We start from the raw sequence: 19,082 nt of genomic DNA on the forward strand, positions 1-19,082 counted from the left end.
ATATATATATCAATGGACACTACCCATTCTCCTTTCTTTGTTATGAAATACTTGAGGTTTTTACTGCTAGCAAAAGTAATAACCGAAGATTTAGACATAATCCAGGATTTAGAAAAAGAGTAACATTAATATGCACTGCTAGATAGCTGTTTCTGCCATGAATGCACAATTTATCAATGGCTTGGTTAAAAAATCCCACATTTACTGCAGTGAGGAAAGTTGCCAAGTTGAGTGAGAGAAACAAATATTTCATATCATTTACTGGGATGATCAGCCCAAAGGAGCTATACAATGGACATTGGGCCTGCTCAGGATTTAACATATTCCTATTTATCTACTTGCACTGGTGTGCTTTTGAATTGCTAGGTTGGCAAAAGCTGGGACAGAGCAATGGAACTCACTCCGTCATGGGGATTTGAACCGCCGACCTTCCTATCAGCACGCCCAAGACACTCAGTGGTTTAGACCCCAGCACCATCTACTCAGTAGCTGGAGCAGGGAGCTCCACCAGTCATGTGACAAAGGTGTCACTCTGTGGGCAAGAGCCAGTGGAAAGGCCTAAGCGTAGGTATGCCTCTGTCCAATCCAACACCCACTCCAGCAAATATACTCCTAGACTAGCAACTCTTTAAAAACTCAATAGCACCACATATGTATTATGCTGTGTTTTATCATACCTGACAGGATACAACTGCTTCAGTTCTACAGACATGGAATGGGGTAAGCAGAGAGAAGGAATCACCCTCCCTTCAATCCACTGAAAACATGGCAAAAACCTTGATTTTGACAGGTGGGAAAATTAATTTCATTCAAGTAGTTTACACCAGTTTGAATGATTTGGAACTGGAAAGAAAAATACTGTGTTCATTTCCAAGTTCTCCCACAAGGTTATCGTGATGCTGCTCATGTCTGAGTGTGTTCCTCATGCTTATGGTAATGAATGCTATTTTTAGCCTTGTTGAAAGGCAAACACCTGCCCAGAGGTTCCTGCACAGATTGCACCATATATACAATCTAGTGGATTGCTAAACTCAGTTTTAAACCTGGATACTTTATTCGAACACTGCATTTTAAAATCATCATTACTTTTAGCAACAGTTGTTGAAAATGTCCATTAGTAGCTAGACAAGCCCTTTTTATAATAAAAATTCAAACTATGGTATGAATAAATGTGCACCCATTTACTAGCACTTAATAAGACTTAGGGGATATATTTACTACAACAATGACAGACCCAATGCAAACTAAGTTCCCTTTAGTAAACATGTTGAACTCTTAAGTAATACCACATTAAACAGATTTGTTACCACCACTATAATTATACTAATGTTGTTTTGTAATACTTTGATTCTGTTCTGATCATCATCTCCAATCTGTTTTGTTACTTGATTTCATTGTTTTATTGGTTTCTACTGTTGTTAAGACTTAAACAAGATATGGGGTATGTATCAATAAAGTGTGAGGTCTCATCATATTTTTCAAGAAACTGCATACTCTTGATGGTTCACACAATTTAGGAAAAGCACGAACTACAAGACATCTCCTACTTCTATTCTATCACTTGCAAACATGACAGAAAAATTCTTCCTGAACCCAAATTTATACAATTTTGACATGAAATAAAATACTAATCTACTCAGAGTAGATTTTTTTGTTTAAAAAAATCTGCCAGCAGGGCCTTTCTCTATTTCAGCCACCACCTCTCACCATGGAAATAGTACACGGCAGAGGGGAAAGGGTGGCTACAAAGCTTTCCAGCATCAATAGGCCACAATGATGGTTTCAGATCTTTCATAAATGTAGACATTGCTGCTTGTAAAACAGAGTTCTCTATCCCCAAACCTGTTTACAGTATTCCAGAATTGTAAAACTCTTATTCTGGGTTGTTGTTTTTAAAGGTTGGCCAGCTCATAGATATTAATGCTTATATATATGAAACACACACACACACAGCTTGAGTGCGGTCCATAGACCCAAAATACACAGTACAACAATACTTAAAGCTCTTTAACAACTTTCCCCGCTCTATTTCAAAAAGCTCTCGTGATATGAATTTGATGTGAATGCATCCCTTTTCACCTTCTGCCTAGAATTATCAAGCGTGGGTCCCCCATTTCCTATTATAAATATATATTATACACATAAAATATTATCACAGAGAATTCAAGCCAGTCTTCCCTGAATAGCTGTAGGATAAGATGGACATCCAAAGAAAACAAATACTGGAAGATTCAAAACAGACAAAAGAAAAGTTGTTCTTCACGCAACACATAAGTTAAATTCTGGAATTCACTCCCACAAGAAATAATGATGATCACCAACTTGGATGGTTAAAAAGAAAGTAGACAAATTCATGAAGGCTAAGGCTATCAATAGCTAGTAGCCAGGCTGGCTATGTTCTCCTCCTACTGTCAGACATAGTATGCCTCTGAATGCCAGGTGCTGGGAACACCATCTTCCAATATCGTTTTCGTTTTTTTGTTTTTACAAAGAAATCAACAACTACAGTGGTGCCTCGCAAGACAAAAAGAATCCGTTCTGTGATTCTCTTCGTCTAGCGGTTTTTTCGTCTTGCGAAGCAAGCCCATTGACGGATTAGCGCTATTAGCGGCTTTTAGCGGCTTATCTGCTGATCGGATCAGCTGATAAGCGGCTTAGCGGCTTAGAAAAAGGGGAGGAAGGAAAAAAAACCAGCAGGAACTCGCAAGACATTGTCGTCTTGCGAAGCAAGCCCATATGAAATTCATTTTGCGAAGCACCTCCAAAACAGAAAACTCTTTCGTCTAACGAGTTTTCCGTCTTGCGAGGACCACTGTACTTCCAAACTCAACAACATGCTAATTAGTTTATTCTATTTCAGAAGCTTTTAATTCTTGTCAATTTATGTTTTTAACTTTGTTTTATGGTTTGAATTATGTTTTCTATTGTATTTTGTACACTGCTTGGGTATTTTTTTTTAATTTAGAATGGTTACAAATCGGGGAGGGGGGGAATTCCAAGCACCCAGGTTCTTGGTAGTTCTAGAAAACGTGTTGATCATAGTATATATAACAGTATGTGTGATTTGAGTATTTGATCGTTTTAACACTGCTATTTAACCTTTATTTAACTGCTGTTTTATTAAAGCTGGCAAACTGATTATTCCTGCAGAGTAAAAGTGTTTCCTGGTGGTGTGTCAAGTATGTTTTGAATATAATTTTGGAAATAAACTTAACCTGCCATAAACTAGCTAATATTTTCTACCACCTTATTTCTGGCACTGGTCTCCTGCCAACTACATTCTAGGGGAGACCGTAACTTATATTCATTCTCAGCTACTTACAATGATGATTACATGGTATTTTTACTGTGCTTTTAGGTTTTAGCTTATTTATGGAGAAGGAACAAAAGCAGAGCACTTGTGACATGTACATGCAAAAACTGATGAAAAATATATACAGGTGCAATACTGTTCAATTCTTAATTTTTCCAGTAGGACCTTCTACTGGTTCTAAGGTCCATCCACAAATGGGCAGCTTTAAATGCAAAACTATATTTTCAATGAGTCTTATTCACCTCTATCATGTGCTCTCTTTCTTTCAATTAAAACACTGAAGCCTTTCTTCATATGGGAATTGCTCCAGCCCCCTATTGTTGCCCCTTTCTACATTTTTTCCAGCTCCACAATATAATTTTTGAGGTGTGGTGTCCAGAACTGCCAACCCTGCATTATATAACTCCACTGGGAGAACTGTCAATTTATATCTACTGTCTGCTTTAACCAGTTTTTACTTCATAAGAGGACCTGAGTTGTGAAAAGGCTTTTTGGAAGCTTGTGCTTGCACGATGTCTACTGGATCCACCCGATGTAAATGCTGACTAACCTCCTAGCTTTCAAATGATGCTTAACCTTTAACTCCCATAATCCCATTGACCATAATAGTTGAGTTCAGCAACATCTGGAGGGGCAGATGAAAGGCAGGGAAGCCATGAATAGGACTTCTGCTGATGAGGCTCATTGGTTGAATCCCATCATCCCTTGTTTTAGCTCTCATTAATTTAGTTGAGAAAAGACCAGAAAACTACTTACTTATTTCCTTGGCAACCTGATCCAATTTTTCCTGAGATCTGCTGATAAGAACCACCTTCATTCCACGCCTTGCTAACTGAAAAAAGGGCAAAAGTCTAAGAGTGCCAGTTACAACTCTATGGTAGCATTTTATTGATCAACACCACTATTTATACAAGAAATTCAATTACAGAATTAGATCTAAAGATATCTCCTCTCCATCAGGAGGAAGTATTTGGCTCAAATTGGATTAACAAATAACAGAAAAAAGGAATTACAAATATAGATTTGACATAAAGAGTAGGAAATTAGTAATCTATGGTAAATGAGCAAAGATTCATAATTAAGATGGACACTGAGCTAGATCTCTTCAAGGACACCAACCCACTGATCTAACCAGATCACTTGTGAATGTGTGAGCCAGGATAGGGAAACTGAACTGGCCAATGGAGCAAATCCTTATCTCACAAGGACCAAACTGGTCAGGTTGGAAGGGCCATCCATCTACCAACCCACCTGATGTCATAGTGACATCAGGTGTCAACTGTTAGAACTTTTTACAAAGAACCCTCCTTAGTGCTTCGAATTGCTGCTGATCAACAGGCTTGAAATTACTACCTATCAGTTGATAGTGACTTCAAGCCTACTTTCTGCTGGGATTAGGGAACTCCAACATGAGTTCCACAGGGAACCTGGTGGTGCAGCAGATCCTTCTGCATCTCTACCTGCCCCACATCTGACATCACATATATCAGATCGGCCTTGGGGGCCAAACTGGGACCAGTGCTTAGTCAAATGTGGCCATTGGGCCAGGAGTTCTCCACTCCTAGTGTAAACACAGGCATTAATCCTCAGATGAGGTTTTAGGTGTCCAGAGGTACAAATATTACCTGACTTGGCTGCCAAACCTTAACACTGAATCCAAAGTACTATGTGTAAGCAGACACTGTGCCTAGCACAAATGAAGACATTGGAAAGGATGTCAAACTGTTAATGGGTCATGTTTTAAGGATCAAAGTTCTTTTTTTCTTTCGCTTTATGCAATATGCTCGTCTTGCAAATATGGGTGGAATCATACACAGTCATACATCGGGTTACAAGTGCTTCAGGTTGTGTTTTTTCAGGTTACGGACCGCCGAAACCCGGAAGTACTGGAACGGGTTACTTCCGGGTTTCGGCGGTCGTGCATGCGCAGAAGCGCTAAACTGCGCTTTGCGCATAAGCACCGAATCGCAACCCAGGCATGCACAGACGCGGGTTGCGAACGTGCATCCCACACGGATCATGTTCGCAACCCAAGCATCCACTGTATTCATATGATAGCCAGACAACAAGGCAGGAGTCTTCGTAGAGCAAACTATAATGCACATTATATATAATCAGGGCTTTTTTCAGCCAGAATTCAACAGAACTCAGTTCTGGTACCTCTCAGGTGGGCACCCTTGTCATTATAAGAGAACAAGGGAGGAGTTCATAGTGAGTTGTGGCACCTTTTGTTTTATAGAAGAATAGCACTGTAATGAACTATAATACACATCTGACCAGAATAACGGATACTGTAACATGCACCAGAGCCATCTCAGAATTCATTTAGATTGTTAGACTGCCATGCTAAGTTAGCTCTGTTACAAAACAGTGTTTCCATGCAGGTTATACTTTGGCACATTATCCCTGTTAAACAACAATTTGCCTTATCATTCAGGCAAAACAAGAACATGACATACATACAGCACAGGATACAGACTCCAATTTGTTGTATGCATGTCAAAATGCACAAAGGTACAATATGTTACATGAATCACAACTTACCTCTTCTGCATATGCCTTTCCAATTCCATCAGTAGCTCCCGTGATAACTATAAAACATGAAAGGCGGAAGAACAGAGATGTTAGTGTGTTTCTAAAGCTTATGTCATAATGCCATAAATTCTTCGTCTTCTAGAAGTGATATAAGTTTTCTGGAAAAGTTGACTTAGGATTTTTTTTTAATGTTGTCTATCAATTCAAATCCAATTTAGCATGTATGTCTTATGAACAATTAATGAAAGCTTTACAACACACAACATTAATTTTACTTGTTATGTTGTAATGGCACCTCCAATTCGCTCCTTCAATCCAAGCATTATACTGATTCAGCATTTCTTCATCTGAAAAATAATGCTTGCCTCCTTCGGATTAGGATTCAAGACTACTGTGAATAAATTAGTATTTTTATAGTATTGGACAGGAAGAAAACAGCACAAAGGAGAGTGATGTAAGAATAAATAAGACAGTATTTGATAGAAGCAATTCAGCTATGTCACCACTCAAACATGAAGACTGAAGAGTAGTCTTGGGCAAACCGCTTTCATGAAAATTATCAGTGCTGCTTTATTCAGGGAGAGGCTGTTCCAGCTATATATTTGAATCCACACCCTGCCCTCTATTCCCCAGATGGAGAAGTAGACAGAAAACTCTAAGTGACGTTTCGTTTTGGGATTAAGAGGGTGAACTCTTATAATATGTGAAGAAAAATGCAGGGCAAGATTTCTGGAAAAGTTGATAAATCTAGTGTTGGAAGAATAGCAGTAGTCTTGCAGAAGTCACATGGTTTTACATGTAATCAAAATTTCAACAATACTTCCACTCACTTTCTTGTGAAATAACTGCTAATAAATAGATAACTAACAGATTATGTTGCAAATGTGGGAAATCAGCATTTCTCTTCTCAGTTATAAGTAGCTGCAAGTAATATTCCAATATTACTTAATGAGAATCTATATTAAATGCAGCTTTTAGCAGGAGTTAACAAAACAGTCTTCCAAATCAAGGCATGTAACAGAAAATGGTAACACTGAATAGGTGTGAATTATGTAAAACGGGGGGGGGGGGACCCGCTGCTATTTCCACTACATTACAAGAAGCTTGTGAAAGGCAAACAAGTCATATTAGCCCTTCAACACAACAAAAACTGGAAAGAATAGAGACAAGTCCTGGTTGGCATCAAATAATGCCTCATTTAATAGAGATTATATAAACACTGGTGTCTGACCAACACTTTCTTCCAAGATTATCTGCAGCCCACTAAAGAATTTTAGTTTGTGTTAGTTAAAAACATTTTACTATGTGTGTGTGTGCATGTGTTGCTAGCCTGGAAGAAACTTATTTTTAGTAAGAGCCCAATCAACCTTATCAAAATCAAGTATCAAAAATAGACTGGAGGAACACTTGAAGCAAATACTATTTTTAGCTGCTCTGCCTATTCCCTGCCGTTACCCACCAAAGAGAATGCTTAGTTATTCCAGACAGGTTCTCCTCATGACCCGTTTTCCCCTCAGAACACCTGAATGCAGAAAACACTCAATTGATTAAAGATTAATACTGCCGCAAACTGTGACAGCTGCCTTTTGTCTGAGGGTTTTTGAGGAGGGGCTAGTATATGCAATGACAGAGAGCTTGCATCAGTATTCCTCTTGGGATCTATTGCATGGAAAGAAAATTGCTATTTCAATTCCCCTTTGTTGCTAAAAATAGCTACCCCAATTGATTCAAGCAAACAGGGCACCAGCTTAGCAATGCCAAATTTAGAAGGCACTGAAGTCCCTAGAAGTGAACGCTAATGCAGTCTAACACATGCCAGCTCATATTTTAACAAGAACAAAGAAGATAAGCATGCAGACTCTGCAAGTTAATAAGACAGCAGCAACACAATACATTTACTGAACGGAAAATCTGGTGCAGAAAATGAGACAAATGTGTGCTTCTAAACCTCCTATTTCTCACTCAAATTGCAACCACAAATGTTCAGATTTTGCATATTCTCACTTCTCTTTGGCACCCACAGTGCATTTCATATGATAGATTATAGGCATGATAATATGTGGAAGTCAGATCTTGTGGCAAGCCACTGAAGGTTCAGGAACTGTCTAGAATAGTGTGGGTTGGGGCACTGGGAACTATAATGAAAGGGGACTCTTGGCATGAGAAACTTTGCAAGAGAATCCTTATGCTCACTTTTCTTCGGATTCGGAGCACACTGTTTTTTTAAAAAATGAACAGTGATAGAATATGTACAATCATGTTGGAGTGCTGTGGGTTAGAGTCGTGGAGTTGGAAGAGATCCTGAGGGTCATCTAATCCAATCCCCTGCAATGAAAGAATCTCAACCAGAGCATCCATGGCAGATGGCCATCCAACTTCTGCTTAAAAACCTCTAATGAAGGAGAGTCCACAGCCTCTCAAGGGAGTCAATTATGGAAAGAATAAGAAAGCAGTGTTAAGGAGTAGAATTTGCCACCACAAGATGAGGTGATGACCACCAACTTGGAGTGCTCTAAAAGGGGTTTAAACATATTCATGGATCCATGGCTACTGGTCATCTACAGCTACTACCTCAATTATTTGAGGCAGTATACTTCTGAAGACCAGTTGCTAGAGAAAAAGTGAGGGCTAATGTTGTAATCCTCATGTCCTGCTTACAGGCTTTCCACAGGCACCTGATTGGCCAGAGGGTGAAAAGGATGCTGAGATTGGTCTTTAATTTGAACCAGCTGAGCTTCTCTGAGGTTCTTATGTACACTCGTCCCTTGGTGAAAGATCAGAGAATTGTAGAATTGGAAGGGACACAAAGGTCATCTAATCCCCCTACAATGCAGGAATCTCAACTAAAGCATCCATGACAGATGGTCATCCAACCTCTGCTTAAAAACCTCCAAGGAAGAAGAGTCCACCACCTTCCAAGGGAGTCTGGTCCACTGTTGAAAAGCTCTTACTGTCAGAAAATTCTTACGGGTGTTTAGTTGGAATCTCCTTTCTTGTACAGTGGTACCACGGGTTACAGACGCTTCAGGTTACAGACGCTTCAGGTTACAGACTCCACTAACCCAGAAATAGTACCTCGGGTTAAGAACTTTGCTTCAGGATGAGAACAGAAATCATGCGGCGGCAGCAGCAAGAGGCCCCATTAGCTAAAGTGGTGCTTCAGGTTAAGAACAGTTTCAGGTTTAGAACGGACCTCCAGAACGAATTAAGTTCTTAACCAGAGGTACCACTGTAACTTGAAGCCGTTGGTTTGAGTTCTACCCTCTAGAGCAGGAGAACACAAGCTTACTTCATCTTCCATGTGATAGCCCTTTTCTTCTCTGCTCCTGGCTAAGCATACCCAACTCCCTCAACCATTCCTCATATGGCTTGTTTTCCAGACCCTTGATCATCTTGGTTGCCCTCCTCTGCACACGTTACAGCTTGTCAATATCTTTCTTAATTGTGGTTCCCAGGAACTGAAAGCAGTACTTTAGGGGGAGTTTGACAGAATAGAGCAGTACTATTATATCCCTTGATCTGGACACTATACTTCTGTTGATGTGGCCTAAACTAGCATTAGTTGGTGTTGTTTGTTTGTTTGTTTGTTTTTGCTACTGCATCACTCTGGCATGATCCAGGAAACACTTTATTTGGAGATTCCTTATCACGAAGGCAAGAAATGAACAAAAGGAAGTTAAATAAGATTCTTTTTTAGTTTTTCATAGGAAGTAAATTGATTTTTTAAAAAACATTCAGAACTATGTCTTTGAATTTGACTGAGTTCACCAGTTAACTACAACTGCCCGTACCCATGTACAACTCCCAAGTATTACAACTATTACAATTCTTTGTTCACTACCCAAGTGTTGCATTGTCTTTCTATCTGCAAAATGATAAGATGAGTACGAACACACAAGTATTAAGGAGGTTCTTTGGTACTATACAAATGGGGTTAGGGTTATATATTTAACATGCAACATGACTAGATTTGAGAATTTCTGACACAGTATCTACGACCGGCCATTGTAAAACTCCAGTGTGCCAAGATAAGAAGCCTATAAAAATGCAAGTCACCTCATCTCTCAATTATGTTCATTTATTAAGTTACATTTATCCAGCAAGTGATTAAAATACATTTCTATAAATTACTGCCCACTGTTCTTAGAGTTGGGGTTCAATCAACCTACCTATGCATTTCAATGTACATCTGTTTGTATGGTTTTTGAGGGAAAATGAAGACTGATCTATTGCTCTACAAGCTACATTACATGCTACATAACTTTTTGTCTGCCCTTTGTCAGAGAAGGGACAGAAACCACAAAGCAAGCATCAGGTGTGTCTTGACTACCTTGCCTTTGTTGGTTGCAGATCTCCTCAAAGGATACCCTGAGGATTGTTATCAATCACTCTGAAAACATCTTTCTGCATGCTAAGTATACATTAAACTGCACAATCAACTTGTGTATTAGGTCAATAAGATTGTAACAACTTAAAAAATGGGGGCATGACTTGCTCAAGGCTACTGAGAATTTTCATTTCCAAACAGGAACTGGAACTTGGGACTCATTGCTGAAACACAACCAATCTAATACAACCCACCAACCCATACTGATTTCAGGAGAATCTCCCCATACTACTGTATTTGCTCTGAGAAAAAGAGAATACCTTACCCACAGTACCAATGTGGTTTTAAATTTAGTGCTTCGTGGCTGCAGTTAAAGAATGTCAGGAGAGAGACTAGATTGGAAATTATAGAAAGGCATCTAAATCCATTAATTCCCCCCCAGCGCGCTTACTTTTGTGCACTAGAACAGTTCAGCCATAATAGACAATAAGCAGAGATGCGTAAGCAGCTGCGTATAGAAAAAGATGAATGAAGTGCATGACGTTAAAGATCTGTGAACTGAGGAGTTTAATGCATGAATTGAAATCCAAAGTAACCACCTCCCCCTACTCCAAACTACACACTGCAAAGCATAAAACAGAGAAGATAGGTAGAAGGGGAAATGTGGTCTCTACCACATTTACAAAAACTGATGGCCTGTCACCCAGACACTGATGAATATTTTTACAGGATAAAAATGGCAACCTAAAGTCTAAAAATAGACCAGTGTGCTGCAGACCTGTCTGGTTTGGCTATGCTTCTAGAATACCAATGCAATTCCTTGCTGATATGCTGCCACCATTTCACAATGCAGGAAGAGGGGAAATGGTTATTGAAAACATTCTATTTGCAAGAAAGAGGAACATACAAAAATCTAGATTTATGATGTGCATTTACTTTCAAATTTGTAGACTGCAGAAATGCTCTTTTCTGTAAAGGAATATTCCTCTTTACACTCTAGGCAACAGATCAATGTCCTTAATTTTTAATATCTGCAACTCATGACAGAATGCTCTCATTATTTTAAAATTAAGATGTAATGTATCCTATTGCAACCTCCATGAAAACCATTTTTGTCTATCATGTCTATTTGGGATGCAAGTAAGCCATTTTACACATCACAACATCTATTCTTAGCTAAAATGATGTAACATCCATAAAGTCTTTCCGAAAAGCTGCCTTATAGCACCTTATAAGAAAGTACATAAGCCCGTTAAAAGATGACTTGCCACCTCTCTATTTTATACTATGGTGTCAGAAAGGAGATACACTAAAGCTGATTGTATGTATAATGGGAAAACTAAAATTTCCATGTTTTATTTCCTCTTCCATCTTGGACACACACACACACACACATTTTGCTTGATATATATATTTGCTTTGCATATTCATCAAATATACATTTCAATATGGTGGAATGCTAAACTTTATATTTACATTTAACATGTCTTCATTTTGGTTCACATTTCTACCCTCTCGCGTTATTTTTATCAGGGGTGGAGAAATTCTGGCCAGGGGATTAAATTTGGCCCAGCCCGGGTCTCAGTTTTGCCCACATGTTAATCTCCCCAAACCTGCTCCACACCTGATGTCACTTGTGATGTACACCTGTGTGAAAGGTAGGGATTAGACAATGAACATCTAGTGAGCTACATGGCTAAGCGAGATCTGAAGTCAGATCTCCTTAGTACCATTCCAACAACCTATTGGCGTTATGAAAAACAGCCTGGAATGAGCACTGGCCTCTCATACTTTCTCCTACCCTCACATGATACGATTCTCTCCACTCTTGGTTCACAGCAAACCACCATTTGCCATCATGAACCTAATAGCAAACCAGGAAGGGGAAACTGCAGAACACCAGATAGAAAACATAAAAGTCTATTTAGCCTAGGCTTCTACACCATGGTTTGCCATTATGTCTGAATTTAACCATTAGGATAAATAAATACTTATTTGATTTATCTGAGACTTTCTTGGAGGAAGTTCTGCAATTGTTCATTTGCGGCTGAGTAAGTGTAAGTTACTTTTGTTTCAAAATGCCATGAAGGAAGCCAAAATGCTTTCTTAAAATACTATTCAATACTGAGCATTAATAGGCAGACTGTTTTAGTTACAGAATAGTTACAGAAGTGTAACTATCCAGCTTCTTTAAGCATTTCTGTTACAGTTTGTTTGATGTATCTTATTTTCCCTGAAAGAACAAAAAGGACACTATATAGGCATCAGAATGGTATGCTCAGCACCATAGCAATCCCTCACCTCAGATAAGAACACATGGATTTTGAGCATGTCCTTGTCACATGGCATTTCTCCCCTTTGGGGTTCAGTCACACCTATTCACCAAACAAGCAGTTGAGTCCCACTGCTCACTGGGAACACAGCACATTCATGTGACAGCATAAGATGATGAAAGGTGCAACTGAATACAAAGACTGGTCATTCACAATGTTCAGTTTACTGAAGAAGTTAAACACAATATATGTTGTGTCCCAACACCAATAATTCAGTCTCCCTCACAAGTTAAAAGAGAGAGCTGTTTCCCTGTTTCCACAATTCAGTGTCCTTTCTGTACAGACATTCACATGCCAGCAAATACACTATAAATACGCTATTAGGAGCCCTACTCAATCATGAGTTCCAGAGGTTCACACTGCATGTTTGAAAGCATGCAGGAAAGGTGTGCCAAAAGATAAAAAAGATCCACAGCAGAAATGTGGGGAAAGCAACCCTTAAATTGGCTTAAACATAGCTTCCGGAGCTTAAAGGATGTGCACATCAAATTTCTGTATAGGAAAGGAAGCAATGCATAACCCTATGTGTTGTTTACCACATACAGTTATCTACAAGCATGAGGAGTGCAAGAGCAAATGCTTTGCATCAAGAAGGTCTGATGTTCAAATCCCAAATCTTCACTGAAAAGATCAGGTAATAAATAGGTGATGGAAGAGACCTCTGTCCAAGATCCCAAAGAGCTGCTGACATTCAAAATAGACAATCTTGGACTAAATGGACCAATGGTGTGATAATAGAACAGCTTCATATGTAATAATAATAATAATAATTTTTTATTTGTATCCCACCCTCCCCAGCCAAAGAGCGGCTAACAGCAGGTAAAAATAGCACAGTGTACATAAAATCGCAGTCAATTAATTAAAATACATTCTAGAATCAATTCAGAATCAAATTAATGGCAACCATCGGGTTAGAGTTCTATGAAGATTACAGAGGGGGGGGGGTGGGTCAGACTGTGCCTTGGCCAAAGGCCTGGTGGAACAGCTCTGTCTTGCAGGCCCTGCAGTAATAATAATCAATAAACTGCATTTTATTGCCTACATGAGAGTATTTCTCATGTATACAAGGTATGAAGTAGTCCAAGTTATGGCGGAAGATGAACTTAACATAAGACACTGAATTTTTCTTTCTATACAAGAAACAGTTCAAACTGACTACATCTGATTTCATGAACTAACAAACATAACAGGCCAAAATACAGAAAACTAGACAGCAAAACCTGTTGATGGATCTCAACCAAAACTCTAGCTACCAGCTGCCAAATCGTACAATTCTAGGACGACAAACAGGAACGGAACTTGCTTGACTAGTAACTTGGTTTTTAGTTAGCTTTATTATATACAGCAGAGTAAAGCACAGCTTTGTACAAGTTACCATATACAGTGGTGAAGCTAATGCATTTTAGCTAATGAATCCTTGAGGAAAGAATTTATTGGGGGCCCGGTTTGGGTAACTACTGGATAGTCAGGTTTGGGTAACATGTTCCTTCAGCGATACCTCGGGTTAAGTACTTAATTCGTTCCGGAGGTCCGTTCTTAACCTGAAACTGTTCTTAACCTAAGGTACCACTTTAGCTAATGGGGCCTCCTGCTGCTGCTGCTGCCGCCGCACAATTTCTGTTCACATCCTGAAGCAAAGTTCTTAACCCGAGGTACTCAAACTTCTTTCCAAACTTCAGCACTCCAATACTCCAACAAGAAAACTGCTTTGTCATTCTGCTTATAAGGAAGAACTTAGTCAATCACCACCTGTTGCTAGGCTTCCTTATCTCCAAGCAGACTTCCTGACGTACTCCATTTAACTTGGCTTGTTACCAACCCACTAACTGTTCACTCCAAAAGCTGCTAGAAAACCAAAGTCTAAACAAAATCATGCAACATATTCCCCACACATAAGAGCACCAATACCTGCATCTGTGTGGAGGGCTTGTCATTCTGGTGGCAACTGGCTGAGGTGCCCTGCTGACTCTGCCACCCACTGCTAAAATGGCTAACCCCTATCTCCTTGCCCCAAACTAGCTGGGGAGTGCAAAAATAATTAGGTTAGCACAAACATGCAAGAGGACATTTTCAGAATTAAATCCAAGTGGTATCACCCAAGCCCCATCCCTCATTAATTTCAAACAGGGCTTAAGACTTCTTTTACCATGGCCTTTGGGATCTGTAAGTTGTATGCTGTGTTTTTACATTGTTATATTATTTCTTTTCTTTTATGGTATGCTGCTTTATATTTGGATGGACCGTGGATGTTTTAAATGTCAATGGTTTGTGGCAGATGAAAGTGATAGATTACATGGAACTGGCTGAAATGTCTGGCAGAATCCGAGACCAGGGAGAAGAGTTGGTGGAAGAAGATTGGAAGAAATTTAAAGACTATTTGCAGATATATTGTAAAATTAATGAATGTTAAAATTATGTTGGATTGAAATAAAACGGCTTTAGCAATAAGATTAAAAAGAATATGTAAAAATGGATTGATAGCTAGATGAAGATACGAAGTTATAATATGTTAAGATATAGAATTAAGATAAAAACAAAGAGGGAAGGGATTTGCTGAATTAACCATGTGAACTGGAATACAAAAAAGGGAGGTGTGAAGAGGTCAGGAAACAAGTAAATGAAATATAAGACATGAAAATATTGATTTGTTTTTAATTGTTTTTTACTTTTTATGTATATTGTCTTTGTATTTTTGTATTGTTATTTTTTCTTTTTCTTTTTTCTTTTTAATTCTGTAATTTTTTATTGTCTGTAAAATTTCAATAAATACCATTTTTAAAAAATGTCAATGGTTTGATGATCTTTTTAATGGGAAATTTAATATGGTTGTAAACCACTTTGGGAGGCATTTCACAGATATTAAGGGATGAACAGGAATAGTTGGGAATGCTTTCCAACTCAGATCAAAAACCAAGCTCTAAGAGGACTCAGGGATTTGAAAGCTTGCTTCTTGCTTGAGATGGTCTTCTATGAGCCTGCCGCAGGAGAACTTTGTTGATATCTTTGCCTGCATGTGCAATAACTCTTAACAAAGAAAGCTACCCCACCCAAAGTATTTCCTTCTATAGGTGGAGTGCCTGACTCTCCGTCAAGGAAGTCCATTCAAGATCTGAGTAAATCTGAAATTATATACGAGCCAAATAGGGTTAATTTAGTTGGGACACCAGTGGAAACACAATCAAGGAGCAGCATAGATGTTTATTACAATACATTTTAAACTAATGCATCAACATTGTTCAGCGGAGGGTCCTACGTTAGAGGAACCTCTAATGTACCAGCCTTCAATGTACACATACCAGCCTTCAATGTTGTGTTGAACTGTTTGGCAGTACAGCAATTACATAACTGAAGAGAATGCTGTATTTTTAAAGGAATGCTACAGTTGTAGGCATAAAAATAGGGAGGTCGATTCACAAGTTAGCCAACAGAGGATGCTGTGTAGCAATATATAAATAACTTCATTCTACAGCTAAAACACTCTCAAAGGCACAATCAATTTCAAACCAAAATGTTTTCCCAACAAACATGACCATGAAGCAACTTCTTCATTACATTACTCACTCTTCAAGTTCCTTTAGAAAACTGCCAGAGGGGTTTACTTGAACAGCTAAGTAAGAAGCAACTGCATATAACTCAACATTTTACATGCTTTAAAATTTGCACAGGATCTCTGTTAATTGTATGGCTTATATGCATCAGATCTGCATTTACTGGACAGCTTAAAAAAATCATTGTTCCTTCTGGTTAAGAAAAGGGCAACAACAATTATGAGAACATGCAATGTAAAGGTAGACACTTCTAACTTCACCAAGAAACTTCCTTCTGACTAAAGAAGGAGCTGAGCAACAATTTGCTCACTTTTGCATGTGCCAAATATCAAGTCAGGTCTGTCCCAGCAAAGCCAGAATGGATGGTTTATGTTTTTATTTTTAAAAAGCTGTCCAAGATTCTTAATAAAAGGGGGGGGGGGAAACCAGTAAGTACAAGTTCACTAGGTGGTCCAAGGACTGAAATTTAAGTGTTGAAGTAAGTCCCTGCATCCCTTCCTTCATTGTCTCCCCTCCTTTCTTTAGCAGCACAATGGAAAGCATGGAATCTGCCTTGCAGGTTTCAAAGGGGGCCAAATACCCCCAGAAAGGATGGTACATGATGAACTACCAATCCTTACAGAACACTTATGTAGGAGTCAGCAAACTTACAGTGCCTTGGGCTGGTGTCTCCAGCGCCGAACGCACGGTGGGCCGGAGGAGTGCGTGCCCATACGCGGGCACACACACTATTTCTGGAGCACTTCCGGGTCGGAGAAGCACCAGAAATAGCTTGTGCACAGGCCTCCTCCGACCTGGATGTGCACCGGAAATAACGCTTGCGCATGCGCAAATAACGCTTGCACATGCGCACAAGCTATTTCTGGTGCTCCTCTGACCCGGAAGTGGGGAGCCACGCAGCGCAGTACCAGATTAACGAGTCCCTCGGGCCTTATTCGGCCCGCGTCCATAGTTTGGGGACCCTGCACTTATGCAATAAATAGGATAACTATTTTTCCTACTTGCTCTCCTCTAAGGGTCAGGCTCGAGCTTGAGGGTGCTGTTAGAGCTGGCCCCATCTGTAGAAGCCCAAGTGGATTCCGACATTGAAAATATGTTCCACCAACAACAGCTGTTGCACTAGTTCCAACCCCATAGAGAAAGTTTTGCCAGTTATTCATGTACTAGTGGCAATCCATTTAGACTACTATAATGAGGCAGTGTGCATTTGAAGACTACAAGGGAACTTCAACTGGAACAACAAACAGCAGCTAGATTTCTAACTGGGATTCATGAAATGGAATCCTTATCAAAACTATGAAACTTCACTGGTTACTATTCCATTCACAGACACAAGTCAACGAGCTGGTTCTCATATTTAAAGCCTCAAATGGCTTAAGATCCAGATACTTGGAGGACTGCCTCCCTCACATGAACTTGCCAATCTAAACGCCATCTCTGTAGGCCCTTTGAGGCTTCTCCCTGCCTTCTGAGGTGAGTGGTGATCACAAAAGGGAACGTCTGTTGTGCATACCTACTGAGGATACTGAGGAATGTTCTTCCCCAGGGAGATCTGACTGTCCTCAGTTATGATGTGTTTTCACTGCAAGGCAAATAGCTTAAATTAACCCAAAATTTTTGTTTTGCGTTTTTCTGATTTTGTTTGTTTGTTTTTGTTTACTTAGATTATGCCGAAGCAGCCCTTAATTATCTGGTTTTATGCTTTTATCCTCTTAAGTGCTAAGCCACTCTTAAAGACTCCAATGGAAGAGCAGAATAATATTGTAAGTATTGATTATTAGTAACTATCAAACAAAAAGTGTGTGTATGGATGAGGGTGAAAGGCATCTGGGAAAATTCACCGGCACTGTGAGACATGGAAGTGTCAGGCCTGCTGGTCCATCCTACATCTCTATCTCGGTTGTGTCTGTGTGGCTTCTTCCAGCATTTTCACAAAGAACCACATCCAGGATTTGCACTATGTGGGGTCTTGTACACTCAACTGATCCCATACCATTAGGTTATAAGGGAGAGTTCACATGGATTGTGCCTATATTGCAACCAGTCCCCTTGCTCACCATGTGTTTCTTTTGGGGGGGCGGGGGGGAGACACTTCTGATTCCTACAAAAGATACAGGGCAAAGTGATTAATAAAGACACAACGTGCCACAGCAGCTGCAACTTTCTTGCTGCTTCTGGATTTTTCAAGATACAGTGGTGCCCCGCAAGACAAATGCCTCGCAAGACGAAAAACCCGCTAGACGAAAGGGTTTTCCGTTTTTCGATGCGCTTCGCAAGACGAATTTCCCTATGGGCTTGCTTTGCAAGACGAAAACGTCTTGCAAGTCTTGCGATTCCCCCCCCCCTTTTTCTAAGCCGCTAAGCCTTTAATAGCCTTTTAGCCGCTAAGCCTTTAATAGCCGCTAAACCGCTAATAGCGCTAAGCCGCTAATAGGGTTGCTTCGCAAGACGAAAAAACCGCTAGACGAAGAGACTCGCGGAACGGATTATTTTCGTCTTGCGAGGCACCACTGTACAGTGGTACCTCGGGTTAAGTGCTTACTTCGTTCTGGAGGTCCGTTCTTAACCTGAAACTGTTCTTAACCTGAAGCACCACTTTAGCTAATGGGGCCTCCCGCTGCTGCCGGAGCACGATTTCTGTTCTCATCCTGAAGCAAAGTTCTTAACCCGAGGTACTATCTCTTGGTTAGCGGAGTCTGTAACCCGAAGTGTATGTAACCTGAAGTGTATGTAACACAAGGTTCCACTGTACAGGTACAACTTGGCAACCCTAACACTTGTTTTTATAAGTTTGTTATTTTTTAAGTTCTAATATGAAGAATAAAATTCCATTTCCAATATGTATTTATAGATTGCACAAGTCAGAGGAAATAGTGCTAAGTTCTTGCAATATAAGCTTTGTAAGAAAAACATTACAAAACTAATACTTAGGCTTGTAACAAATTGCAGAATCCTCCATTATTCTCTCAGCTGCTCTACTACCCCACCTATGTAAACAACAGAATATGTGAGAATAAGTTCTACCA

General features: G+C 39.7%; 1 protein-coding gene across 1 annotated transcript in view; it reads right to left on the reverse strand.

The window, feature by feature from the left end:
- The window catches only part of HSD17B12 (hydroxysteroid 17-beta dehydrogenase 12), a 55,462-nt gene that overhangs the window by 29,172 nt on the left and 7,208 nt on the right, over nt 1-19,082 (reverse strand). Inside the window, exons 2-3 of the mRNA XM_081165979.1 lie at nt 5,858-5,904; nt 4,070-4,145 (exon numbers count right to left, since the gene is read on the reverse strand). Of these exons, the coding sequence (XP_081022105.1) occupies nt 4,070-4,145; nt 5,858-5,904 (123 nt within the window). The remainder of the gene's footprint in view (nt 1-4,069; nt 4,146-5,857; nt 5,905-19,082) is intronic.

This window comes from Podarcis bocagei, assembly GCF_964188305.1.
Source record: "Podarcis bocagei genome assembly, chromosome: 1".
Lineage (NCBI taxonomy): Eukaryota > Metazoa > Chordata > Lepidosauria > Squamata > Lacertidae > Podarcis > Podarcis bocagei.